Source organism: Podarcis raffonei, chromosome 1 (genome assembly GCF_027172205.1).
Source record: "Podarcis raffonei isolate rPodRaf1 chromosome 1, rPodRaf1.pri, whole genome shotgun sequence".
Lineage (NCBI taxonomy): Eukaryota > Metazoa > Chordata > Lepidosauria > Squamata > Lacertidae > Podarcis > Podarcis raffonei.
In genome coordinates, this window is record NC_070602.1 from 74,501,671 (window position 1) to 74,523,247 (window position 21,577).

Sequence of the window (21,577 nt, forward strand, 5' to 3'; positions counted from 1 at the left end):
AAGTCAATTCACGTTGCCTTTAAAACCAAATTTATCAAATGTACACTTTCCCCAAAACAATATGAGAACCTAAGCACAGCCATCCTTCGAAATTCACAGTTAACCAAATTTCACGATGCAGTTCCCCAACCACTGTTCACGAAAATGCATATGATAGGGGAAAGTGTGCTTTTATTAAAAAATCACAGTTTGCTGCAGAGATGCAGAGAACTGAATTTAAGACTGGTAAAATGAGAAGCTGAGAAAACGGAAACTGACAGCTTCTTCCACCCCTATCTGTGCCATACTTCATGATACAGAAAATAAAATAATAAACACCAAGCAGGAAATTGCCTGTTATTAAGGGTGGGGGCATTTGGCTCTGTCAAAATAATACCAGGCATAAACCTGCAGTCTGCCTCCCCATTCCCTAATCAATAAATGTTAATCTTCCAGAAAACTTATCCCATTGGCCCAGGTTGATTGCAGTTTAAGGGGTGTCCGTCTCTCCCTTTTCCTCCCCTTCTGCATCTAAGGAGTGTCATACTTCTTGGGCGCTACCGAGGAGATTTCACCCCTCCATATCCAAGAATCTGCTGATGTTCTCTGCTGATTCTCCAGAGAGGAGGGGCGGTTTCTGCTCTCTACTTATTCCGCTCCAGCCTCACATCAAAGTGTCGGGGGGGGAGAGAGAGAGACTGAGTGTTAGAGAGAGATCGTGTGTATAGATAAGGTTGCTGTTAAGAGCAGCTGCAGACACTCAGTGCAGTTCAGCATTTTCGTTTAGACCTCATTTAGCTCTCTATATAGTTGTGTATTATAGTTGTAGATAAAATAAAGAAGATATTCTACAGAGCTGCTCTCCGAGTCGTTTATGCTCTGCTATACTCTGCTATACTCTGCTGTGCGACGACTGTCTTCTTGTGGAAGTGAATCCGGTGCTCACAACTCTAAGCTGTGAGTCCACAGCACTTTGACCTGTTCCTGTGCAGAAGGTGGTCTCTGGAAGTGCTACCCAGCTCGCCTAGCCCAGTTGGGGCTGAAGTGTATGAGTCCAGTTGGTGACACTGGCTCAAGGGCGATGCTGACAGCTACTAGCTCATATCTCAGACACAGCTCAGAGCTAGGCCATCTTGGCTTTGATAGGTAAACCATGGTATGTACCTGAAGAAAAATCCTTGGAATAAAGTGGGCTCTGAAAAGAAGGAAGTTGGGGCAACAAATATTAAACCTTAAACAAAGTTTAAAGATAAAGGGTTGTCAGAACCAGCAAGCGACACTGTTGGGTGAATGAAACAACAGTTGCTCTACTCCTCTGTGAACAGGAAGTGACTCTTTAATGCGGTACTTCCTTCATGCTTCCAACTGGCTGTTCCACCATCAACGCTCATGGAAACATATTTTATTTCACCTGACACAGACCCAGTTCACAGTTCTCACCCATGTAGAATGGAGAAGACCCATACATGCTGAAGCTATTCACATTTCTAGACTCCACATCTCATTAAGCACTATTTCTCCCATAGGCCATCCCAAGACCAAAGGACAAAATGTTCTCCCACCACCCAACCTTGTTCTGTGTACAGAAGCTGACTGGACCATCAGCTGAATCTTTTTTCAATCCTGACAATGATTTTCTCCACAGCACCTGAAGGCAGCTGGCTAGTTAGGGAGGTTCTGATCAGGCCACGTTGCACACATTGTTCTGTCCTCCAGTAGAAGGTTATAGCAAGGGTTATAGCTCAGAAGCTACAGCAGGGGGAAGGACTACCACCACTGCTCCAAAGCCTCTGCCATCTGTTTCATGCAAGCCCCCACTTCCCCTTTCCCTCCAACTCCCCTCTCCATGTGCCTGCATGCATGCATGTGTTTTTAAGAGTTGGAGCCTGCAGGTAGGCACTTGAGTTTTCTATAAATTGCCCCCACAGTGTTTACCATGGACAGTGAGCCACTCAGCATCACAAGAGGTGTCATAATCCTCCATAGGCCTGTTGTAAAGATCAAGATTATACCTAAATGTTGTTTCCAGCTCCTTTTATCATTTCCAGCTTCAAGGCCATGTTGATGGTTGACAGTATGCTGCCTTTGAAGTTCTTGCCACGCTCTCCCTGCAGAGTCACTGCTCACCCCTGAACCTTCCCTAAGTCTCCAGGCTAAGTGGCCCCCTATGTCTCACATCTAGGGCATTTTTCTTACATCTCTTTCTCTCCATTCAGGCTCCTGCTTAGTCTTGGGCTTCCTTCCTTTCACCTCTCACTTCAGGATCTAGCTCAGCTGGCCTCCACACTCCTTTTGCACATGTTCCACTTCTGGAAATACAGATACATTCATTATTTCCTTCCGACAGAGTGATGTAGCTTACTGCCCTGTTGTTTCAATAGTCAGCAGTTTCCCCAGCTTACTTGCAAAGCGATGATGAAGAACAAGTACTTCTAGCTTCCGCAGCAGGAGTTCTCAGCATGCTCAGTCAAATATTGGGATATACCATTCAAAACCAACATTCTCTAATCCTTTGGAACGAAACTAAAATTATAGTCAATTTGCTGATAACAGCCCAAATAATAGCTGCATTCCAAAAAGTAGTACATTAGCTAATTGAGGTTAATGGTAGCTGAGTTAGATTAATGGGTTCATAAAGCATGAGAAGATCTGCTAATAGATGCTTTATTGTTTTGTTGGAGTGCATGGCTATAATTTTAAGATACATATTTTTGTATTTTACTTGTTCCTAGGAAATGTCTTGCAAATCACAGTGAATCTTTGGTATTTATTTGTGCTCTTTTGTTCTCTTGTGGTATTTACATTTGTGCATATTTTGATATGAATCCCTTCACTAAATTTGTAATTCTATTTGGTTTTTATAGATTGTAATTTAATTTGGATTTTATTTTAATAATAATAATAAATATCTGATTGGGGTTTGCAGTGCATTTGGAAACGGAGAACTGAAGTGATGGCCATCATAGTGGCAATGCAATAAAAGTTCTGATCCATTATGCCTATTATCAACCTTTGACTGCCCAGTCCCATCATGGAGTCCAGTGAGGCCTGTTCAACATTAAGGACGTATCCTTCTCTTGGTTTCAAAGTTCAGGTTGTGAGTGCTGTTTGCTTATGAAGCCAAAACAGTAAAAAGCCTAAGGAAGGGAGGAGCACATAAGAGAACATTGGGGACTGAGCATGCTCTGTGACCATCGAATGCTGACTGAGTCCTGAGTGAGGCAGTGGTGTGCAATGAAAAACTAAGGCAGCCTGGAATGGAATGAATGACACTCCACACTGCAACATTTTGTTGTTGATCCCACATGTAAGCTTGATCTAACTGAAGCAGCAGATTGTTGTGAACTGCCCTATGATCTTCAGATGAAGGGCTATACAAATTTAATAAATAATAATAATAATAATAGATTGAGTCTCACAGGTGACTGGAAGGCCAGTCAATCAAGTGTTCGGCATCTAATAAGGTCTCTCACTGCCATAGTTGGGATGGAGCACCTCATTAGCCTGCCCAGCAGACACACTGAGAACAAGTCACATGCAGCTGCTCAGATTTTTTAGGTATGAGGCAGGCAGAGTAGTTTTTCGAGTAACACTGGTGTCAATAATGATGACTATGCTAAAAGAAAATGCCCTTGCAGTGAGAACACTGAGTTAGTGGAATACAGATAATCCTGCCTAATCCTTTGCCTGCTAATACCTTTAAAACAAGCTACTCTCTTCAACTGGCACCAGAAGCATTTTGCTCTATTCAGCGGCAGCACCCAAAAAGCCTCTCTTCCTTTTGGCCTGTGGACAGAGCAAGGTCCTGAAGACAGGAGCTTTTATGGACATTTGATCTGCAGCTGAGTAGCTTGTTCACCCATTCAGTAATAGCTATTGCAAAACAGCAATTGCAGTTTGTATCTGAGAGAGATCTATCTGCAGTTTCCATGTCAGGAAAATACAACGCAGTCACAGCACAAAGTCATTTTGTACCTCAGCCTCTCAAGGGTTACAAATTCAGCCACACTTCCAAAGCTTTATTTACATCAGTTTAGTTGTAACAACAGGTCCTACCAAATTACAGGATTTAATGACTGGTTTGTTTCAGGTCATGCAGCTACCGTTGTCGCAAAATGGGTTTTAAGACATTTCACAGCTCAAGACAATTGTCTTTCCAGCAATAACATGGGGTCAGGCTGCGGGTAGGGTCTGTAAGGTGGATTGCTCTATGAAATGCAACTGTGGCCTGAGGACAGTCATCCCAAAAACAGCGCTGTAGAGGATTGGCAGAAAATGAGGTGGCAGGATAGGTGGAAAAGGAGCAGTGGGACTTGGATGGGGGATGAGGATTGGACTGAACAGCTGCATGGTTCCTATTACTCGCCGCCTTCAAACATCTTCTTCCTGCCCTCCATGCCAGACTTCTCCTCAATGTTCTTCCTCCAGTCACCCACGTCACGAAGATCCTTCTCCTATGGGAGGAAGGGGAGAAACATTCAAGCTTGGTCAATGTCCTTGAACGAAGGGCCACATCCATTTGCTTTTCCTTACACAGCCTTGCTTGACAGAGAGAATTCTACAAGCACTTGTGTATGAACAAAGAGTGTCAGTTATATAGGGCTGGTTCACAAGCTCCCAGCCGGAAAGGTGAGCGTTGGTATCTATGAATCCCAAAACAGCATAAAACTCAACACAAAACACAGCAAGAAGTGAAAATGATTATTCTTCCAGACACAATTCAGAGTCTTGGACACTATGGGTTGCACCCAATGTTGGCCATACTGTGAGCAGACCCACCAAAATTAATAGACATGACTGACTTGAGTCCATTAATTTTTATGTGTCTGCTCTAAGTAAAACAGAGTTGGGTACAGCCTCATAATCAGAAAACCCTGGAAGTCAACTAACTGTACTGCTTTTGCAGTCACCTACTGCTTGCTTAAGCTGGATGCCCTTCCTGGTTCCTGTCATCTTCCTGCTGAATTAAAATGCAATTTTTAAAAACTCACTGTTGTCTAATTATGGACTTTTTAAATTCACCATTATCTCAGTGATGGTTCTTTATTACCATTGTTATCAGTGTGCTTTTTGGAGATGTTCTCCTTTAAGAAACCCACACAGCATGTTTCTTGCTGATTCATAGGAAGCAAACTGGTAGGTTTTCACTCTGACAGGTTTTGGTGGGAGTGGTGAGGGACGCAGAAAAAATTTGCAGGGCTATGAATAGTTGACAGTTTTTCCTACTGCTTGTCTTAAAGCTTCATATTTTATTCCGGCTTTAATGGGTGTGTGTTTTTTAAATCAGTGTTGTAAGTTGCCTTGAGACTCTATTTGGGGGGGGGGAGGTAAAACAGAAGAATGAATTTATGTTATTTTACTTGTGATCTGTGGCTTTAAATTAATGCACAACCCTATGCACATCTGCTCAGAAGCAAGCCCCGTTATGTTCAATCAGACTTATTCCCAAATATGTTTGTACAGGACTGCAGTCTAGATTGGACTGAAAAGTCATTGCCTTCATTTGTGCATCTGCAATTACAGTACTAGTAGCTACATACCTCCAAGAGGTATAATGAAAAAAACCTGACGTAATTTTCTTAAGTACAACCAGATATGATTGACATTGAATGTAGTACCAAAAAAGGGGGGGAGAATAAACAGCATCCCAGGCTTTTGCCCAACTGAGCTACTTTAGACAATTACCAGGCGAAACAAAAGCAAGAACCTGAGGCTAGTTGCTAGTGACAAGGAAATGAATGCAACAAAGAAGTAAGGGAACATTGTTAAATGCTAAACTGAGTAACTGGGCACTAAAGGGAGAAAAACTTGTAGGGCAGTAGATACCAGACCTGAACACAATGTGTCCACGTCTTTGACATGTAGTTTCATTACAAATCAGGATTTGAGTAGACAGCTTTGCTAAATTACACAGCAAAGTCATAGCGGATGCTTCTTTTAACCCCGTTAGATACCTTTTCAGTGTCTTCCTTCTTCACTTGTTTCAGGTTAGCTCTAAGATCCATGCAGACCTTGTGTTTTGAGCCCAGAAGGGCACGTAGCATAGCGTCTGCAGACATGCGGACTCTCTTCAGAGGTGGCCTCTTGAACTTGCCCCTCAGGTCAAACAGTTTCTGGCTCAAATCTTCAAGCTAGAGGGAGAGGCAGAGAAAGAAAAAGGTGCAAGGGTGGGAAAGGTGGCTGAAATTAGATTAGGGGGACACAGCACAAAGCACTACTCAATTATAGGGCACAGGCACAGCCTGACAAAGTAAAGTATACAGAAATTACAGGACAGAAGCAGGCACTTGAGGGAAAGATACAAAGGGAAAGTAGTTCAAGGAGTTACACTGAAGGTATGTCTGTACCTACTCTTTTCTGTGTGATAGCCCACAAATATACTACAAAGATGTACTACAAATATATGGCAAAGACTGCATTTAATCCCAATAGTTGTCTCCTATCGCTCTGCTTCTGTTCCCCCAAAAGAGGAACTAACCCTCCCACAGCTAATTTGAACATTACAAAATGTAATTTGTTCCATGACTTCTTCCTCCTTTTTACACTTTTTAGAAAATTGGTGTCAATGTACCAATGCAACTACCCCTAGTAACAAGTAAACACTTTCTTCTAGGTGGCAGATGCCAGCCTTCCATATTTTCTTGGTGGTTTCTTATCCTACTGAACACACATCGTATATTTCAGGTATACCCTTTATGCACACCCTTAACACAGAAAGTGAGACCTCCGACAGTCTAGAAATGTAACTTTGAATCCATTTGTGGAATTTTTACCTTTGTTCAAGAGCTATATACAAGAAGTTATTGTATCCTTCTGGACCCAACCCACTCTTTGGAAACAAAAGTAGGACAATGAAACCCAGAAATTGAAACACACACTCAATACAGCACAGAGCTGGATTACCTCCTTAGTAGTTTTCTGTAACTTAACCTCTGTGTCGTATCTTTCCTCATCAACCTCCTCTATCTTAGCATGAAGTTTTTTGCAAAATTCCTGTTGAGAAACAAGGAGAGATTATTAAAGAGGGTTGCTGAAACCCATAGGGCATTTCCTCCCCAGTCTTTCTGTGGGGAAATCTATATTTTATGTGTCTTCAGTACAGAGGTCTGGCTACACAGTTTCAGAAGTGTTCATAGCGAGTTCTTCAGTCCAGCTGCTTTTTTGAAAATCTGAGAACCTAAATCAAGTAGAGAGCATTTTGACAATCCAATCCTGTGCCTGTCTGCTCAGAAGTAAGTCTCAATGAATTCAGTGGGACTTACCCATCCAGGGGTCCTTTACCTTTACCTACTTCCCTGGCAAATGTATGCATAGGATTGCAGAATATAAATATAATAAATAAGTGGGATTCTCTTATGCAACTTCATCCTTTCTTTAGGATGGTGTGTGTGTGTTACTGAATTGCTAGTTTTGCATTAAAGTGTGTCCTTCATACCAAGGAATCCTGATTCACACCTGATGTAATTTACAGCTTAATTCTTTTTCTTTACTTACTTCTGTGGGACTTGGGTTTGTTGTCAAAGCAGAGCTAAGGAGAACATTCCATGAGCACAAAATTTGTCATTGTATGATGGAATACTCACCCCCTCTCTGTCTGCCCCAAATGCCCCTTAAATCTGTTCTGTAGGTTCCCCTAACCTTCCAGAGCAGATTTGGGGATATTGTGGACAGGGCTGGATGGGGGGGGGGGATCACATTCCACTAGTGCTAATCCTTGCCCTGTTACAACCACTTAGCTGAATACTGTCCTTAGTTCATAGATGTGTCCCTAGGATTGCACTCTCAGCCACCTCCTTCACTGGACTAGATTCCACTGCAGTACAAGGAACCTGCTATGTGGTTAGATGCAATAATGGCTACTTACATAGGCCCTGCTGAGGGATATGAATTATCTTATCAAGAGATTATTGAGAAAGTCATGAAAAGTGGCAGAGGCATTTTTCTTGGCATGGTTGAGTCTGCTTTCCCCTCAATCTGGGACACTGCTTCAGAGCTCAGTGACCAGGGAACTGCAGGACAGGAAGAGATGTGGGTGCAAAATTTTCAGGAAAACTCAAGACTCTTGGTGTATCCAACCATAAACTGCAGAAAAGCAGCATATTCTGGAAAACACATTGTAGTTGCTTCTTCATACCTCATGTTAACACAGATCAGTGACACACATAAACACTTTTTTTTAAAAAAAGCAAAAGGTTCTGTGCCTTTGAAATGTGTATCTGATATAGGAGGCTCCCTCAGGCAGCAATCCTAAGCCAATATTCCTAGAAGTAAGCCCTACTGAACACTATAGGCCTTACTTTTGAATAAGCACACACAGGGGTGGACCGTTGTTTACAACAACTGTCACTCAGTGTGCAGAAGCAATGATAAGGCCAGATATATAGGCGATTCTGAGTGAAAAAAATCACATGGGAGCTGAACATGACGAGGTGTGTGTGTGTACAGCCCTAGAAATACAGTCCAACCTTACTTAAATGATGTCTTTGCTTCAAAAGCAACATAGGAGCAAATAATCCATAGAAAACACAATAACAAATGTTGCAACTAAATATCTCAACCTTGACCACTAAACAACACTATGGATTCTGATAAAATATCCTATGTCGGGTTTGAAAGGAACCTGGTGCCCTCCAGCTGTTTATGACCCCCAACTCCCATTATTTCAAAACACTGGCTAAACTGGCTGGGGCTGATGGGAGTTGGAGTCCGACAACATATGGAGGGCTACACTTCCCCATCCTTGTTCTATGTAGCTGTTTCTACCAATGCCGTTGTATCATGAATGATCAGGCAAAGTTGTTAAGCACAGATGTGTTCTCAAAAATAAATTAAAAATCACTGTCTGGACCAATATGCATTCACTCACATGCTCTGTGAAGACCTAGTGTGAAAGGAGAATTATCATTTACACAGGCATGTCCAGACCTCTGGGTTTGAAGATTGTTTGGAGCAGGCAATGGACTGAGACCAAACTAGAGGTGAATGAAATTAAATAATAGCAATAACAACAACAACAACAACAACAACAACAACAACAACAACAACAACCTTTATTGTCACTACACCTTAGAACTACACCTTAGAACTGACATCCTATGTTGCGGTTCTTGTGCAGCAGTGAATGGAGGAGATTCAATTATTACCTGCAATTCTTGCATGGAACTTGGGAGTGACAGAGGTGGACAGTGCTCTGCAAGGTAGTTGGCCTTTTCTTGTTCTTTGGCTACAGCTTCTTTTTCAAGTTCACCCGCAGCAATCTGGAGCATAACACTCTGGAGGATAAAGTTGGGACAAGCACAATGACTGGGGGAACAGAACGACTTCTCAAGGCAATCGTCATCATACACAATGATACACAAACACCCACCAGGGTGAAGTGCTGGGCACAGAGAAATGGACTGGGCAGAGCCAGCATGGGCTTAATGGGGAAAGGGTAGGATGGGGTTTGGAAGCTGTGGCCCTCCAGATTTTATTGAACTCCCAACTCCTATTAACCCCAGTCGGAATAGCCAACCGTAAGGGTTGCTTAGAGCTGTAGGCCAACAATATCTTGAGCAGGGGTCAGCAACCTTTTTCAGCCATGGTCCCTCAGACCATGTGGTGGGCCGGACTATTTTTTTTGGGGGGGGGGAATAAATGAATTCCTATGCCCCACAAATAACCCAGAGATGCATTTTAAATAAAAGGACACAGAATCACAGAATCACAGAATCACACAGAATCACAGAACTGTAGAGTTGGAAGGGACCCTGAGGATCATCTAGTCCAACCCCCTGCAATGCAGGAATATGCAGCTGGTCCATACAGGGGTGAACCTGCAACCTTGGTGTTAACAGCACCATGCTCTAACCCACTGAGCTATCCAGGCTCATCAAACATTCTACTCATGTAAAAACACACTGATTCCCAGACCATCCGCGGGCCACATTGAGAAGGCGATTGGGCTGCATCCGGCCCCCGGGCCTTAGGCTGCCTACCCCTGATCTAGAGGTTCACAGGTCCCCCATTTCCGGTGTAGGGCCAGGGCTTGTGCTCTGCCATGACTTCACTGGGTGGTCTTGGGAAAGCCACCGCCCCTTAGCTTCAGTATCCTGTGTAAAACGAATACTATAATGATTGGATTCAGAGTCAAGCTAGTTGTAACAGCAGATGTTCTGTTTGCTTAAACATGCAGCTGCACCAATCATGTAGAAAGAGAGGGCAGGCGCTGATTTTAACAATGAAAAGGATCCACATGTGAGCGGTTCAAAACCATACCTGCCCTCAAGACACACACTTGTGGATTATGTCCATGCAGTTTCTCTCCCTGAGCACCTTTCTCCTCAGATCAGCTCCAGTATCACAAGTTGCCTCAGTTTGGCAAAAAAAAAACACCACCAAACACTTGGGGAAAAAGGTGTGGTGGAAAAGTCTCAACACCATCCATCCATCTGCCCCTTTCCCTGTTGACATATGGGCGAGGGGGCCTCTTTCACATGATTGTGGCAGCTCTGTGTCTAAACTGCCATCATTGCTGCCACCGCCATGGCAAGTGTGGGGCTGTTGTACTTGAAAAGTTAAACATGGCAGAAGCTGTGAAGTAGGGATGGGGACCCTGTGCCCCACCAATGTTGTTGAGCTACAGCTCCTCTCCAGCATTGCCAGTGGTCAGGAATGGCGAGAGCTGTCATTAAGCAATATCTAGAAGGCCACCAGTTCCCTATCCATGTCGTCAAGTGTCTGACATTTTAAAAGAGCTCTTGTAGATGAAAAGCAACAATAGAAAAGGGTCTTAGTGTGAAATAGTCAGGCCAGTTTTCTGTAGATGTCAAGAAGCCCTTTGGAAAAGGGGCCACTCAGGCAGAGTTCGGTGCTGTGAGGCTTAGAGCTTTTTACCATCCACATCTCTTACCCAAGGGGAAAAGTAAGAAAGAAACAGAAGTCGTTTTGTTAGGAACGACCAGAGAGAAAAGGTACCTTGAGATGCTGCCGGCGGGCAGTGATTGCCCTCTTCTTTTTCTGAAATGGCAAGAAGCAAAATGAGAAAGAAGTGGGTTACTTAAGTGTTTTGTCCTTCTCACAGTCACAGCCGATTTCTCCCCCTCCCCCAGGCATGTCTTTTGACATTGCTTCAAGAGGCAATTGGGTATAGATGTCAAAATTTGCCCTCAAATGATGCTAATTGGACCCTTTGCTTCTGCAAGTTGGCTCCTCATAACAACAGCACATTCTATCTCTGGTGCTTTGGGGCAGAGGGAATAGCCATTCATGTTTTGAATAGCTCCCTGACCTGCTTGCTGTACTTTCATTTGAGGGCATCCCATCCAAGTCATGAATGTTTAAGAAATCTGATAAGGTCACCACAGTATGGGGGCAGCCAGACCAGAATTTGGCCTTTTAAAAGTGACTTTTAAAGGCAATGGAAAGACTTGGCTGTACTGCAGTAGGCTTTGGTCAAAATCTATCATTAGTGTGCCTACGTATGCTATGAGATGCTTCTTCCAGAAGCCCATTTTGTAACTCTTTCTTGTGCAATTTATCCCTATGGGAAAATCCATTTTAATACATGTGGTGGGGACTAAGCAAAAGAGAGGGAAAGTTTGTTCCCAAGTGAAAAGAAAAGAAACCAAATACACCAGTAAGAAAAGGAACCCATATGGTAAGTCATATATGTTTTGATGGGCCCTTCCTCAGCTGCTCTAGATTTCTGAGGCCTAGAAGGTGGTTATAAAACTCAGGGCCTTTTTAGTGGTTTCCCCTGCACTATGAAACTATCCATCCAAGGAAGTCCACCAAGACACCTCCCTTCTGTTAGGGATCAGGTAAAATAAAAATAAAGCCCTTGAGGGGGGTTACCTAATTGTTAAGACTGTAAAACTAATGTCTGTTTGTTCTCTTGTATTAGTTGCTTAATTTTATTAGTGGTCTTAATTGGATGGCTTTAATAGTTTTAAACAGTTCTGACTGCAGTTTGCTATGTTATGTGTAAGCTACTTTAGCGATCCTTTTAGATAAATAGGAGGGATGGAAAACAAACAAACAAATGAATGAATAAAGGCATACATGCTGTCAACAACCACCACCACCACAACCACCACCACCACAACCTAACACTGAACAGTCCAAAACAATCACAGAGGCAGACCAAGTGTGACATATTCTGCTACAACCAAAATTTGGGCTAGCAAATGTTCCAGTTACAACAGTAAGATTTTTGGAGCAGAACAGGGACCTCACCTACTCCATTTCAGCAGCTCCTGGAATGGCATCCAAGATCTATCATGGCATAATCATGTATGCCTGCAGGCCTCTGGCATGGCAAGGGGGCAGTGAGATCACTGACTGCATCTTGCATCTATGCTTGTGAGGAAAGGCCTATTGTAGCCTGAACATGCTACTTCACATGCACAGAAGTATCCAGTCAAGAAGGGTCAGTGATGCCCTTGACCCCTTGCTATGTCATAGACTTCAGAGAATGCACAGCAATGCTCAGCTTCACCTCCACGCATAACCAGGTTGCATTAGGCCTCTCTGCAGATGCCCAGAGGGCATTCCAAACTCCACAATCTTCTCTAGAGTTTGGGCAGAGCAGAAGTAACACATGCCTTGCCCTGCTAAAACTTTCTGAAGGTACATAAGGTACTCTTTAATGTCCTAGAGTCCTCAACTTCTAGTGTCCTAGAGTCTCAACTTCTAGTGTCTCTGCTTTCACTGCCTTCCATCAGGATGAGATTAGATGACAAATGTGGACAAACATATTGGCAGCTTAAAGAAGCAGGGATCTGCCTTCTGGTCAACGCCAGTCCCTAGAGCTCCACTCTAATAGCTCTTCTGTGAGTAATCTATTAATACCCACAGAAGCTGCTAACACAATTTCTAAGTCAGCCTGGCAAAAAGGTGTCCACATTTCCTTATTGCAGTGTCAGCAATGGCAAACAGGAAAAAAGAGCCCCCAAAGAGCACATCATCCTCTTGTTGGATTTTTAAAAATACCACTATTGAACCACCTATTATTATAGTAGAAGTAGTGTACTAGGGGGATGGCTTTGAGTGAAACATAGTTGTGAGCTTTGCATGGAGGATAATTGTTGGAAGCTGCCCAGAGTGGTTGGGGAGGCCTGGCCAGACGGGCAGGGTATAAGTAATAATTATTATTATATTATTGTTATCATTGCACACCTTGGAAGTTCTTTGATGGGGGCGGGGCAAGGCAACCCAGTATCAGAGATGGGGGTGCAAGCTTTCCTATGGCATCGTTCCCAAGTGGGACAGCATTTCACTTCTTCTAGTTAGAACCTTTCATTTATGCAAGAAAAATGAAACGGTTGCACTAAAGGGTGCCACTGAGGAGAGCCTAAATTTGCATGTACACAGGCAGACGCAGGCACGTGCGCGCACACACACACAGCTGTCTCTTAATTTCCATAGCTCCATGGTAGATTCCATCTTGTGGTGGAATGTTGGGAGGGTGGAATGGAATGTTTGAAACTCGCTTATAGAGGAGGAGGAACGACAATGCATTTTGGTTGATGAGTAATCTTCACTGCCCTACAAGATCTTCTCCAAGAGGGCAGAGTTTATCCCAGACTGATAGCATGACTATGCCAATGCTCTTCTGATCCAAAGTTCTACCCATGAACCTCACCCCATCCACCCCAGCCAAAATAGAAAGGGAAACTTACTTCTTCACTGGTTTGGGAGAAAGAAATAGACACAAGCAGAAAGCAGGGAAGGAAAAACAGATGGTTAGTTTCAAGAATAAAAAGACAGATTCTCTGATCCAAAAACTGAGCATGGAGCAATCGGGGCAATAGTGGGCGAAGCATTTTTGCAAATGTTAAAATCCCACCCATCTATTGTTTGGCAGGGAAGGAAGAGGAAAGAGAAGCCAGATAACCAGAAGAATTGTAACTTTTTGAAAGAGCTCTTTGCACACAGCTCCAGCCGCTGGGTGGCATGGGGGACGGCCCAGTGTACACAATCTATTTGCATGTGCCTCTCTCCATCCAGCTGAAGATACGCATAGAGAAGCCAATGCGGCACATGCGTTAGACAGATGGGAGTGCAGAAAGGTATTACTTCTTGTTGACGGGATTGAAAGGAAAATTGTAGCTCTAGAATTGTGTTTTTTAAAATGTGGCCCACAAGATAAACACAACAGTAACTTACTCAGACATCTTGGTTTTGTTGATGAGCACCTGCAACAAACCAAAGGCATATATATATTTAATACAAGTGTATTGTTTGGATTAAACAACATTGGTCACAACTAGAAAACAGAAATTGGTTTGTACTTATTGCCCGACTGCTCCCCATCTGCTGAGTGAGGAAGTAGTTGCCAAATTTATGGAAGGCTGCCAAATACATTTTCTCCCCCCCCCCCATATAATTTGTATTAATTTTTCCTTTTATAACACAACAAATACAAGCTTACAATAACAAACAAATATACTCTTTGCTCAGTCACAATGGGAAAAACCTATCTATACCAAGCCTTCCAGAAAACTTGCAAGTTTTAACCCTTGTAGAAACACTGTGTGCTGAAACCTCTGCAATAAACTCATATTGCAGCCCATGTGAGGAGACAAAGCATGCTTTGCTACTTAGTCAATAGCTTACATTTTATTGCAAGTGATTCTTATCAGTACATGTATGCATTCTACTGACTGCCATAATGGTGGTAACCAGAGACGTACACAGCTATACATTTAGGAATTTGCTTCCATTTCAGCGGCTTCTCGGGAACAAGTTGCATTCAACTTTAAGGTTTCCCTGTATTTTTGTATTGTTTCAAATCGATTATTTAAAAGGTATGTGCCTCCCCACCCCACCCCACCCCCGCCCACCAGTGTATGAACTAACTACTTTGCTATCTTTGGATCGCGAATGGATGGCCATTATACTCAGAATGAGACAAGGAAGAGTTAAAAGATGGCCAGAAAGGACACCCCCAAAGGCCATGGCTGACCTCCCGAAAGAAACCCTATCCTGAAAAATGTGTAGGGCCTATCACATAATGGAGAAGAAAGTGCTTCTAAAAATGGCTTGCAAAGGAGCTGCAGCTGTCTCCTTGCCTTTCCTAGTGACTCAGGAGGGCCAATAAGGGGTGTCACTGTGGTAACCACAGGTGGCAAAGGTGCAAATGACAGTGGGCGTGACATATACTAGAAATAAAACAAAATGCAAATAAGGAACAACAGAGGGAAATCACGCCAAGCATCAAAATAGACGTTTGTGTAATTTGAAGTTTTGTATCCTTTCTGTATTTTCTACAGTATATCCCAACTTGTCAGTTGCCTTTTTTGCAGAAATGTCAGCATGCTACTTGTGAAACCAGCGGCACTCAGACTCACTGAAAACAAAGCACTCTATTTTAATCATTTTCTTAGCAGCAAGTGCGAAAAAGGTCACACGGTCAAGCATTACATCTTCCCCTTTCTTCTTCAACAAGTGGCTTTTCCATCTGCTCCCTACCGCCCCAAAATTGCTTACTGAACAGAGAGCAAGCTTACTCAAATTAGTTATGCTTTTCTTTCCTGAAAGGCAAAATCGTATGCTTTCTTCTTTTTCTTTTCCTGGTTAGGCTTTCTCTATCGAGCAAGTTTTAATGTAGAAACAGGCCATGTTTTCAGCAGGGAATTTGACTGCATTCTCAAGCTCAGGTTTCGCAGTGCAAATTTACACTGCAGATTCCTTAACATCGTGGGAATTAAATCTGAGGACGGAGTAAATCTGAGCTTTCCAGCTCTTGAATCATGAGAGCCAAAGCCACTTTTATGGAGTGGGACCAGCAACAAAGTCTGATGAAATTGATTGCTGTAACAGGCTAAAGAAAGAAAAGACAGATGGGTGCTCAGAGGACAGACTTTGACTCCAACACTGGGGTTTAGATCCTTTCCCCCCCAGTCAAGAATCATTAATCTAGGAACCACAGAGTTTCTACTCTTTCTTTCAGCCTTTTAGAACAGCAAGTGGGGCGGGGGGGTGGTCAATAAGAGACATGCAAAGGGCTCACCTAAGTCCCAAGAAGAAAAACACACAGCGCTGGTGGGAGGACTGGATCAACTGGCAAGCCACGGGCAGCTGGCTTACTGAGGAGGTATAAATGTGTTTCTTAAACAGCTCAGCAAAAAAACCCATTCTCTCTTTAAGGGCATGGAGTCTTCCTTAGACCAATGGTGTGTAAGGGTCCAGAAATAAAAACCACCCCCCTTGGCTAAAGCAATCAATTTGGGAAGCAGTCAAGAAGTCTTGGAGAAGTCAGGCAGCATGGAGAATAACAGAAGAGGAAGTGTATTTTGCAGAGTGTTGGAAGCACAGTCATATATTTTACATGGTAAACAGCTAAAATGAATCCAGTGAAAGACACATATGAAAATATACATATACACATGCTCAGAACTTCAGTTAATTTTTAACATAGACAACATTTACAGGGCCCACCCTAATTTCCTTGTGCACCCAATTCTGGTGCATACTACCTTATTGATCTTTTTGTTTTGTTTTTTGTTTTTTTAAATATTTTATTAAGGATTTTCTTGTTTTACAGAAGTGTAGTGCCTCGCATTTTTTTTTTCATGTAACATTTTTACAAATCCGTTTCATTTGTTGAGGCATTAGGGGGAGAAGAAAAAAAAGAAAAGAAAAAAGAAAGGGGGGGTGGAAAGATGGAAGATGGATAGGGGTGGGGTCGGGTGGCGGTGTTTCTATTATGTGTAATGTATGTAGAGTTTGGTGTCAGCGTTGCTTGTGTTGTTCACTTGTGTTCCTTTGATGGTGAGAGAGGTTGGGGTTGGCCTAGGGTGTGATTGTTTGCTTGTGTTTGGCTGTGGTGATCTTTGTTTTCGTGTGTGAGTGAGGTGGGTGGGTGTTTTGGATCAGGTTAGCCATATTGGTTTGTATGCTGTTGGTGGATTATTGTCATTGTCCTGTTGGGCTGTGTATGTGATAAAGGGGTGATAAAGGGGAGCCATACCGCAGAAGCAGAATTTGAACATGGGACTTCCTGATTCACAGCTCAGTTTCGTTGCCACTGTGCAACTGAACAAATCGCCTGAGGCTACTCAGCAAATTTCTCAACCAAGCAGGAATTTGAAGCAAACTTTTTACATAAGGGCTAGTCCAATACATTTTGCAGCATGAACCAAAGGTCCTCCCTACGAACTTACAGTTGAATTTTACTTCATAAATTGCACTGGGCCATCAACCTCCACCACACCTGAGGGAAGCAGGCAGCACACAGAGCCTCACCACAACTCCCTACTTGCTGCCTCCAAATCTGTTGCCACCATGGCCACCCCACTCTGTCTAAGACAGTGGTGGCCAGACTTGGCCCTCCAGCTGTTTGGGGACTACAATTCCCATCATCTCTGACCACTGGTCCTGTTAGCTAGGGATGATGGGAGTTGTAGTCCAAAAACAGCTGGAGGGCCAAGTTTGGTCACCACTGGCTAAGAGAAGGGTCAGCATCCTACAGCCCAAATCCACCACTTTCCCACAAATCCTCATTGGGCATCGTTTAAGAAGTCAATACTGAGGAAATAATCACATTCATCAGCTGCAGCTTTAAGCTGCACGGTCCATGAAAACTGGCTTTTCAAGTTTATATCCAAGGAAGATGGATTTTAAGGCTTCTCAGTAGTTTGGTGGATTTCGGATGTTCTCTTCCCTCCTGCTCCTCCTCTCCTTTTTCAATGCTTCCCGCAGACTCAATACATCCACGTTTGACACGCTGTGCAGGTACAGATCTTAAGTTCAAAGAGATACTAAAGAAGGATTACAGCACCCAAGGCAATACTGCAGTATAAATTCTCCTCACAGCTTCCAGCAAATCTCATTCCCCTGACAGCAGCAAGCAGGGCTAGTATAGCACTGGAATGCTGATCCTTAAAGGTGCTGAATGGCTAATATGATGATGATGATGAAGAAGAAGAAGAAGAAGAAGCCCAAACCTGCCTTTTTGGTATGATAGCCTCTCTTCCCACAGGGTCCTCTTGGGCTACCTAGGACAGACAGAAATAAGTACAAGAGCCCCAAAATACATGCTATTTCTAAATGCAAGCAATGGGTTTGCCATGTATTGATCATAGAGATAATTATGTACAAAAACTGGGGTGGTTGCATTATCTAGACATCACACAGGAAGATAGTTTGCTGTTAATTATAAATGTGACATTTATCAGGGCAATTTGTATAGAAATAACCCCAAGTGCAGAAGGCAGTTTCTCCATGTGCTGTAGAGGGAAGTGAGGGGCAGACGGGGCTCACCAACCTGGGAAGGGAACCCTTCTAGAAGGAAAACACTTATTCTAAGCCTCTGCTGCATTGTGGGATATCTTGGGGAGAAGAAAAGGCTAAGGAGTAAACCCTACACAAACCCAAAGTAGAGTACAGAGTGCTTTTGGACTACAACTCTCATCATCCTTAGCTAGCAGGACCAGTGGTCAGAGATGATGGGGATTGTAGTCCAACTGTTTGGGGCACACTGATAGAAGGCACTCCCTGCTACAGAGTGGGGGAGGGCAGACCGTTGAACCTCCAGATGTTGCTGAACTACAACTCCCATCATCCCTACCTAGTGGGGCTAATGGGAGTTGTAGTCCAACATTTTGAGGGCCACAAGATAGCCAGTCCTGCACAGAACTCTGGAATAAATCAGGAGCCTGTAAATTCAACTTCATGTTTTGAATCCAGGCTGCTATAAGTCCACTTTCACATTTGATTCTGGCATAAAATGTCTGCTCTGATTCAGCTAGATTATAAAAGCAAACGCAATGCCATCTCAAGCCTCCCTGTTAATCAGTAACCACCCTGCTAGCTGCAAACAGTCAGAAAGCACTATAGCTCTGACTTCCTGTTCTGGCACCTGGGCAACTCAGGAAAGGGCTGCCTGCACTGTCATAGAGAGATTGCAGTGCCAGAGAAGGGAGAACAACTCGTCTTAGTAATGAATGCGCTCTGGCATAGCCTGGTGAGAAAAGCTTGTGTCACATGGGCATGATCAAGGTGGAATCGGACTTCATTTTATTAACCTCAAGTGTCCAGCTTTCATATCGCCCGTCTTGCTTTGGAATACAGCTTCCTTCTGCCACCTACTGGTAGAAGCACAGCCAAAGCAACATTCAAAAGGTAAAATGCAGCAAGTCAATTGCAACAGAGCCTTGCTGAAAGTAACAGGACAGGGCTGAACCGTACAACTAACTTATTGCAGTAGGGCTGGGGCTGCAATACCTAGAGTGTAAGACACTTTTAATTTCATAGAATCATTTATGAAACTTCTGGGTAGCACAAAAACCCAGAAAACTGAAAGGGCTGTCCTCGTAGAGAGAAAGAATGCTAACAGGACTTTACACAAAGAGCAGCTATCATAGAGAGTCAGTTAGAATAAGAAAAAAGGCTATAAATCTCCTGACCCTACTGAAGAGCTCAAAATGCATAGGGCTCTTGATTCCTGAATGCTGGCAGCCCCTGTGTGTTTTCTGAGTCAGACTGTATGTGCATCAAGGATATGCCTATACTTCTCTGCCTATACTTTTCAGTTGGGTAGTCTCAATCAGACACCTCTTAAATACATCTCTATTAATGCCAGGTCTACATAGGGTCACAATGTTCTTTATTTAACATAACTTCTCATATTATAGAAACGCTACTCACATACGACACATTTGAAGCCAAACTTCAATCAGAACGCTTTATAAAGGATTAAGCATTCTAGTGTCAATTTTATCACTGGGATAAGTTTGCAGCATGCTGGACTGCTTTGAACCACAAACTGGTAGAACTGATAACAATGTGATTTCTGTCTTATTCTTAATAAAATTATTATTATTATTATTATTATTATTATTATTATTATTATTATTATTTGGTACCCTGCCCATCTGGCTGGGTTGCCCCAGCCACTCTAGTCAGCTTCCAACATATATAAAAACACAGTAAAACATTAAACCTTAAAAAGCTTCCCTATACAGGGCTGCCTTCAGATTATATAAATGTTATATAACTACTCATTCCACAGGGTGGGTTCCACTACCAAGAAGGCCCTCTGCCTGGTTCCCTGTAGCTTCACTTCTCACAGGGAGGGAAGTGCCAGAAGGCCCTCAGTGCTGGACCTCAGTGTTTGGGCTGAACGATGGGGGTGGAGACGCTCCTTCAGGTATACTGGGCTGAGGCCATTTAGGGATTTAAAGGTCAGCACCAACACTTTCTATTGTGCTTGGAAATGTACTGGGAGCCAGTGTAGGTCTTTCAGGACCGGTATTTTATGGTCTCAGTGGCTGCTCCCAGTCATCAGTCTAGCCTCTGCATTCTGGATTAATTATAGTTTCAGAGTAACCTTCAAAGGTAGCTCCACACAGACTACATTGCAGTTGTCCAAGCAGTGCATGTACCACTCTGGTGAGACAGTGTGCAGGCAGATAGGTTCTCAGCTGCCCTGAACACAGAATTGACCTGCGCCTCCATGGACAGCTTTGAGTCCAAAATGAGTCCCAGGCACGCACCTAGTCCTTCAGGGGCACAGTTAACCCATTCAGGACTAGGGAGTCCCCCACACCTGCCTACCCTGTCTGCCAGAAACAATATTTCTGTCTTGTCAGGATTCAACTTCAATCCATTAGCTGCCATCCATCCTCCAACAGCCTCCAGACACTCACAAAGGACATTCACCGCCTTCACTGGTTCTGATTTAAATGAGAGGTAGAGAACAGAAGGGCTGGTTTGCTCCTCCAGCACCTTGAATATTGGCCAAGCTACCTGGAGGGGAGGTGCAAAACTACCATAATGTTCTGAGCCACATTTTGTATTGGATTTTTAAAAGGGGCTGCATGTGACCTGGGTAATGCTCAGGGTGGGGAAGGTAGAAAAAAAGGATGGATTCTGTTTTCATTGCTGCTCAGGATGCTGAGACAGAGTTGGAGGAACCATAGGAACTCCCAAGTTTTCTTGCTGCCTGTTGTGCTTGTTGCGTTAGAATTCCTCAAGGCTACTGACTGATAGAGTCAAAGCATTTATAGCATTTTGCAGGTGCAACAGACAAGGATCAAGGGCCAGCTCACATCCCAACCACCCCAGTCTGTACAGACACACACACCCCACTGCCCATCTGCTTCAGTTTGGTAGGGATGAAACCAGCCAGTGTTCTTCATAAAAATGTTCAAAATCTGCAACTACAGTACAAGATCTGAAAGAACAAGAAAAAAATACAACCAGAATATATGAAAAAAGAATAAATACCTACTTTATTCCAATCACAGAATCTAGGATTTTAAGCACCAGATTTAAATTCCACTGCTGACAACCCACCTGCTCTCTAATGCCGCATCTATCCCTGATTTAAGAGTCTTTTATGCAAATGTTACAAACTCTCATTTTGTAGGAGCTGGAAAGTGCTGTCAAGACAATCTCCACTTTGAACGTTCTGCTCCAGTGTTATAATTTCCCTGACAATAAAAGAGGCCTACGGTGGCTCTGGCTCTTACAGAGTTATGGAAATAGGCATAGCTGCTGTGGAGAGCCATTTACCTCATCAAATTGGGTAATTTAAAGAGCTTGTTGGTGTATCTCAGCACAAAAGCAAGGATCAGGGATGTATGCAAACTGTAATTTCACAGGAGCATTA

At 43.3% G+C, this 21,577-nt stretch overlaps 1 protein-coding gene across 1 annotated transcript; it reads right to left on the reverse strand.

Annotated features, from left to right (window-relative positions):
* Positions 1 to 3,983: 3,983 nt before the first annotated feature.
* TNNI2 (troponin I2, fast skeletal type) lies at positions 3,984 to 16,080 on the reverse strand. The gene is made up of 7 exons (XM_053394119.1): positions 15,974 to 16,080; positions 14,115 to 14,156; positions 10,936 to 10,971; positions 9,123 to 9,251; positions 6,883 to 6,972; positions 5,934 to 6,110; positions 3,984 to 4,433 (listed from the first exon to the last, which is right to left on the reverse strand). Exons 4-7 carry the CDS (start codon positions 9,243 to 9,245, stop codon positions 4,338 to 4,340), a joined length of 486 nt encoding a protein of 161 aa, XP_053250094.1. The 5' UTR covers positions 9,246 to 9,251; positions 10,936 to 10,971; positions 14,115 to 14,156; positions 15,974 to 16,080; the 3' UTR covers positions 3,984 to 4,337.
* Positions 16,081 to 21,577: the final 5,497 nt, after the last annotated feature.

What these genes read in the sequence shown, in the direction of transcription:
- TNNI2 (XM_053394119.1), bottom strand. Translation starts at nt 9,245, where the DNA reads ATGCTCCAGATTGCTGCGGGTGAACTTGAAAAAGAAGCTGTAGCCAAA. An exon ending in GTTCCATGCAAGAATTGCAG is followed by an intron (nt 6,973 to 9,122) that starts GTAATAATTGAA and finishes GTTTCTCAACAG; the next exon opens with GAATTTTGCAAAAAACTTCA. An exon ending in TACAGAAAACTACTAAGGAG is followed by an intron (nt 6,111 to 6,882) that starts GTAATCCAGCTC and finishes CTCTCCCTCTAG; the next exon opens with CTTGAAGATTTGAGCCAGAA.